The 6,503-nt window shown below is 45.8% G+C and overlaps 1 protein-coding gene across 3 annotated transcripts; it reads left to right on the forward strand.

The window, feature by feature from the left end:
- The first annotated feature begins 1,365 nt into the window (after positions 1-1,365).
- Positions 1,366-5,683, forward strand: TMEM177 (transmembrane protein 177). Of its 3 annotated transcripts, none has more exons than XM_083864890.1 (3): positions 1,366-1,396; positions 3,114-3,258; positions 4,361-5,682. In XM_083864890.1, the coding sequence occupies exon 3, from the start codon at positions 4,375-4,377 to the stop codon at positions 5,323-5,325; it is 951 nt and encodes a 316-aa protein (XP_083721016.1). In that variant the 5' UTR covers positions 1,366-1,396; positions 3,114-3,258; positions 4,361-4,374; the 3' UTR covers positions 5,326-5,682. The 3 variants fall into 3 exon arrangements, with proteins under 3 accessions (XP_083721016.1, XP_083721018.1, XP_083721017.1); XM_083864891.1 differs by having other exon boundaries at positions 1,376-1,396; positions 3,155-3,258; XM_083864892.1 differs by lacking the exon at positions 3,114-3,258 and having other exon boundaries at positions 1,375-1,396; positions 4,361-5,683.
- The last annotated feature ends 820 nt before the right edge of the window (positions 5,684-6,503 follow it).

Here is a 6,503-nt window from a genome sequence, read left to right on the forward strand (position 1 = left end):
TCATCTAGTAGGAAAAAACATAGGATAAATATCTTCATTAGGATACTTCCATGAAAGTCCTAAAAAACCCATTAATTTGAACTAGAACGCCTAAGTATTCAGTTTATGATCTTAATCCTTTCACATGAACTAAAATGTCTGGGAACTAAACCTTTATTGGTAAGAAATGCTTCAATCAGGGACTGCTACAAAGAAAGCAAGATCTGTCAAAATTAATCATAAGTAGAAAGTAAGTACAGCTTGCTATTGTATCTATTCTTCCTTTCAACCCACTACACAGCATAATTTCCATTTGGATAGTGAAAAATTATTACCTCATGACTGCCTGGTGTGAAGGGACACTTAACAACCATGCAGCACCAGTGCAAACTTCCTATAAATGAGGCAAACCCAACCTTTCACTATCCCCTACCCAAATAAAATCCCAACCTAGCCAAAAGCTATTCTGTACTGTTGTTTAGCAAGGACTGCACATCCCGGGGGCAAGGCTGGACTTCCCAAAGCTCTGTCCTTGGCTGCCAGCGCTTCCAAAGGCACCCACCTCCTCTGCCTTTCCCGTCCTTCCAGGGCTCTCTGAGCGCCCGGCCTGTGGAACAGATCCACACGGGCTTATTGAGAAACTGCACCGGCCATCTGCTTTGAGCAAAGAGTAACTGCAAAGCAAACAAAAAGAAATCCCTGCATGAGTTATCTTCTCATTAGGAATGACAGAGAAAACAAATCCTACACGCCGGATGCCAGCTCTGCCACTCGCTGCCTTCCCGGCAAGCGTCCCTGCCCTGCAGTGGAGAGGGCTTTATTAATAATACAGATGTAAAATATTTTTGCAGGAAGAACACTGAGAGTTACAGCAAAGAATATAAGCGCACGGAATGGATTTTTGAGGCGGGCAGAGAGCGGCAGTCCCCGCCTCATGCTGCGGCTGCCTTTGAGGGGTGGCGGTGCGTATCTCTCGCTGCTCGCCTGCACAGACAGCGGGTCGGAGCTTTGAATGAGAGTCCCTGGGCTCTGTTCGGCCAAGGCCGGACTCAGGCTGTGCCAGCGAAGCACCGCCCAGGCGACTCTGAGAGGAACCGCGCCCGCCCAGCCCGGGCCGGGGAGCTCTGAGGGGAGCCCCGCCCGCCCTGAGGGGAATCCAGCCCGCCCAGCACCGCCCGGGCCGCCCTGAGGGGAAGGAGCCTCGCCCGCCCGGCACTGCCCGCCCAACACTGCCTGGGCCGTCCGGAGGGGAGCTCCGCCCGCCCGGCACCGCCCAGCACTGCCCACCCGCCTAGCTCTGCCCGCCCGGCACCGCCCGGGCCGCTCTGAGGGCAGCCCCGCCCGGCACCGCCCGCCATGGCGCCTCCGCCCGCCCCTTCCGCCCGCCGCCCCGCCCCGCCTGGGCCCGGGAGCCGCGGTAGGTGCCGGGCGGCCGCGGGCCGGGGGACGGGTGGTTCCCGCAGCGGGGCCCCGGGGTTGTGGAATTCTGCCGTCCTCCTCTTCTGTGTTTTTAATTTTCGTGACAGAAAAGGGGGCGGGTCCGGCCCGCGCCTCTTTTCCTGATTGATGGTGCTTTAAGCTGGGCTTTCCCCTCGAGCGCGTGCGATTTTAAAGCAATAAATTCAGTGACGCACGTGTTATGGCCGAACCTGCCCAGATATCCCCCATGTGAACTTCAGCTGTCACCGTGCTCTGAGTTCAGTGAGAATTACCTGCCTGAGGCACCGCAGAGATAGAAAGTGCCTCAGCATTTTTGGGAGGCCGCTATGTGAGTGTGGTGGTGGATTCATGGTTACTAAAGGATTAAATTTGCAGGATATGGGCCACATAAATTGCCTTGCAGTTTCCGGTTGCTTTCCTCATACGTAAATTGCTCAAAGTGGATGAATAAAAATAAAGGTGCCATACACGGTTAGGGTTGCAGAGGGATGTCTGCAGGAGCTGAGCATCTGCAGTGAGTCTTGGGGAAGGTTTGTTAAAGCATAAATGCCAAAATGTATTGTGGGCAGTTTTCATTTTATTTTCCTGAGTATTTACTATTATGAGAAGACAAATACTCTGGCATTTCCTGCTTACTTTTGCATTTGACATGCAAGATCACATTTGATCATGCAGGAAAGGAGTTTTCATTTGGTAATGCAGGAGAGCAGAGTGGAGTTTTCAGTGTGGTCTGCCCTGTCCCACACGGGTGTGGGTGTAACCTGAAGAGGGACTTTTTTCCTTGCAGCATTTCTAATCCTAAAATGGTTTTAGCCAGCTCCAATGAGGAGGCATTCTCTGACAGGAGAAACCTGTAAAGTTCCTGCCTCAGCATCACATGAGGATCAACTGACAGGTTCCCTACAATCATCCCCTTAGAAGTGATTCTCCCTGCACTGTAAATGACATGACCTTTTCAATCAGGTCTAGACTACCAGATTTGCCGAGAGGTCATAAACTTCAAAACAGTCATTTGAGTTTAAGTATTACCATTTTCTGGTTTTTAGTTTTATTGTCAAGGAGATTTTTCTCCTGAAATTTGGTTTTGTCTAAGCTCTTGGCCCTCTAGCACGTTTTTAACATTTTATTAGCATGGAAGCATGCTAATGTTAAAAGCTGTTAATATTGTCAAAAACCTCACCACCTTTGTCTTCAGCAGAATGTAAGAATACTGCTGGTTATTACACTAAGAAATACATATTAAATTACTGTATGATCACATACATAATTGTTTTTATTAAGCACTCAGTGTGTGTTCAGTGCAGCATAAACATTAAACAAGATTATTCTTCCCCAGGTGAATTAACAGCCTGAAAGATCTTCATAGGAAGGAGTAGTGATCACATATAATTAAAACACCACCTTTAAATTAATCTCTTTTTGTTTCCCTGTGGCTAACACTCATTTGCTATCGCTCATGACTGGTGTATCCTGGCATGTCCTGTGGTCCTGCTTGATGATGTTACAGCCCCCAGTTGTCCACTCTACCCCTCTGTGAGAAGTTCTTGTTCAGCACATGTGGAAGGAGAGCATTTGTCCCTGCTTCAGCTGCTGCCATACAAAGCCCAGCAGATAGCTGAGACCCACCTTTGATGGTGCTCCACTCTAAGACTCTGGTTGTTGTATCAAAGCACAATTTCCTTCTGCCACCTCAGCTTCCTGTCAGGACAGCTGGGAACACTCGTGTCTTTAACAGCTGCAGCAAGATTCTGAGAAGCTCGTGTGTTAAAGCCCCGAGAGAAGAGACTCTGCAAATGGAAAGAGTGGCGTCCAGTTTTCACTGATTTCTGTTGGATTTAGGTGCCTAATTCACTTTTATACCTTCATAGTAGCATCATTCTAGGTGGGAATTCTGTAGCCAGTAGAATTTTTTTTTAAATAAGAGATTGGGGCTTTCCTGGGCAGAGCATGTAACATGGCTTGGATCGTAAAAACTGATGCTTCCCAAGAGAAGCAGGACTCTTGAACTGAATGAGTTGGCAGGTTTGAAAGTTTCTAAGTTTATTTGCTTATTTAAAGAGTCATAACATAGGCCCTGAAACAATTTATGCCCCAGTTTCTGCTCTAGATTGAACGTAGTATTTGTCAGGGAAATTATTGCAGAGACAAATTTTTAAAAGTAGCTGCTGAAAGCATGCTGCTTTCTGAAAATAGCTTTTTGCTGAGTAAGCTAGAACTACTGCCTGGAAGTAGTTGAAATCTGAAAGAAAAGAAAAAAAAAACAGTGTAGAAAAAACACATGCTGGTTCTTTTTGATTTTTGGTTGGTTGGGTTTTTTGTTGGTTGGGTTTTTTTTTAATCATGAGCTTGACTGTCCATCAGAACAAACTCCTAAAGGAAAATTCTGTCTCCTGAAATTTTTCAAATCAAAAATACCCTGTTTTGAAAGTTGTAGTCAAACTCAGCTTATTGAATTTAGTATTCAGGTTACTGATTAAAAGTTTTGCAGCTGTACTGTAGAGGATGTTGGCATAGACTGAGCTAATTATTGGCGCTTTCTGACTTCAATACCTATAGACTGTAGAGTGGAAGGCAAGAGTGGCATTGTGCTAGCAAGGACAAGACAAGTATGTTGGATAAATACAGGGTGTGTATTGATTGCTGGGGGAGAAGGAAATGTGGTGGCTTTAGTATTGTCTTCATTGCGGTAAATTGATTTACTGGAGGAAAGGGAGAAGTTAATTCTTCATATCAATCATCCTTTGTTGCAAGGCCCAAAAATTATTGTGTATCTTCCTCCATACAGATGTTTTGTGTTTTGTTAATGTAAAAAAGTTTCTTTGGTTATTGTGCTCTGCTTCTTCTCATGTTTTTTGCTTTGGTTGTTTGGGGTTTTGTTAGTGCTGAGAGATGACAGACCTATCGATGCACACTTTAATTCCTGGTTTTGTGTTACGGACAGGTCAGGATTTGACCATGGCAGTGGGGTTCCTGCGGAAGGCGTCTGTGTGGTTAAAGAAGCACCAGATCACGGTGTTGGCCGTTTCTTGCACGGGACTGCTTGGCACTAACCTTTCCTATCACATCTTTCCTGAGCAGACATTCAAACTGCTGCACCAGTGCTGGTCGGAGGGGCAGCCAGCTGAGCTTTCAGAGACGCTCTGTGCTGTGTTTCAGGATGTCCTTCAGGATACTGGTGTGAAGTCCCCTGACTCCTACAGAGCCTTTGCAGCTTCAGGCTTCCACCCTGTGAGTGCTGGAATCCCCTGGCTGCCCGCAGGCTCTTTGGTGGGCCTCCCACCCAACTTTGATAGCACAGCTGAGGATAAAAAAGGAATAGTCAACCATGTTGTGGTAATAAATGGCAAGGAAGTAGACTGGGAGAGCCGTGAAGGCATGGCTTTGAAGGAAGCTCTCACATTTTCCCTTAAAGCTCAGAAGTTTGCCATTGCCAGAGAAGTTATGTACTTGCGGAGTGGCAGCCCTTTAGCAAGTGCAGTTGTGGCTCCAACTTGCTTGGCTGGGACGTTTTTCTGTGGGAAAGCTCTAAAGCTGCTTCTGGGGTTATCCAGCGGCCCGGTGATCCTGCGAGGCCTCTGTAACCTTGTCACTGCCATGGGAGGGCTGCTCTGCTACTATGTCTCTTCTGACGCCGTCACCTACCACCTGGACTGCAGGGCCGACAGGAAGGCAGCCAGGCTTTCCCAGGACTACGCCAGGGGTGGCCTTGAGTTTTATGATAAAATCTTGTCCCGCAACAGGATTTTTCGTGGTCTGATGGGCAAACAAGGGATGAAAATGTACGCCCCGAGTGGTAACCTTTTCCCAAGGCACTGGTTCAGAATAAAGTATACCCCATACACTTACCGGAGAACTTTGATTGTTAATATTTTAAGAGAGCTCCAGGCATCAGATGGGAGTGCTTGAATTTTAAACTTGTGAATTATGTATTTTGGAACACTGCTGTGCTGCTCCTTTGCTCCTTTTTTTTTTTTTTTTTTTTTTTTTTTTTCCTTCTGTATCTTCATTAGAATTTGGGGGTTTATTTTTGCATATAGTTCGGGAAGAGTTATTGCACGTTTCTTAAATAAAGAATTCTCTCTTAAAATATTAAAGACTTGCTTCCAAAGTGCTCAGTTCTGTGTGCATCTCAAATCACAAGACTGCTGAGAAGGGAAACTTTTCAGACACTGGTCTGGAAGTTCTGCTGTGCTGCTTTGCCTTCCTGCCATTTCAGTCTGGCAAATTGGGAGGGGCAAGTCCAGCAGAGAGTTTTGGGATCATTATAATTTAAACTGGGGTGTTTGCTGTTTCTCCTATGGAACAACACAGATATTTTTAAAAATGGGCTGTCTGTATTGTGTGGTTACATAAATACCAAGACACAGAGTGTTTCTGTTCTGTGTTAATTCTTGTGCTGTGTATATTCTTATGCTGCAATCACCATTTTTCAGTAGGAAACACTAGTTATGCTGCAGTTCCTACCAGTATAGACAGATTATTACCAGCACATGCATTATTTGCTTAAATCTAGTTCTGCTCTCTCCAGGACCAGGAGTGGGAGTATGTAACAGGACTGTCCTGGGTTGGTTGTTTTCTCACAAGTGAGATAAGCATGTTGAGAAAAGGTTCTTCTGCTTGTTTTGGTATAAGTTTTTGTTTCATTTAAAAATACGTGTAGATGTATGTCACCTCTTATGTTAGTAAAGGCAAGGTATGAGGCATAAGTGTGGCATTTGGTGCAGAAACTGGTGAGGTCTTTGATGAAGAGTTCCCAAAGGAAATTATTGTGTATCCAGCTGGCTTAAGAAGATTTTGTCTGGCAGGCCAAGCTTTGCCCAGGATTACTAATCTTCTGGAGAAATCTTTAGTGCATGGGCAGTAAACTTTCCACTATAGCCTCACCTTGATTTTCAAGGTGATAGTTCTCAAACTTTGTGGTTCCCTCTTTTCTGTTTCTGTTGCTGTTGCAGTAGCTCTCCCTGGTGACATCAGAGTAGTTCTCCTCACCCCTGTAGTCGACATTCTTACCAGCAATCTCTATTATTTTGTGTCTTCTCAGTCAGAGATGTGCTGAGCATCCTCTCTGCCCTGGCTTTGTCCTT

Source organism: Zosterops lateralis (assembly GCF_965231275.1).
Source record: "Zosterops lateralis genome assembly, chromosome: 7".
NCBI lineage: Eukaryota > Metazoa > Chordata > Aves > Passeriformes > Zosteropidae > Zosterops > Zosterops lateralis.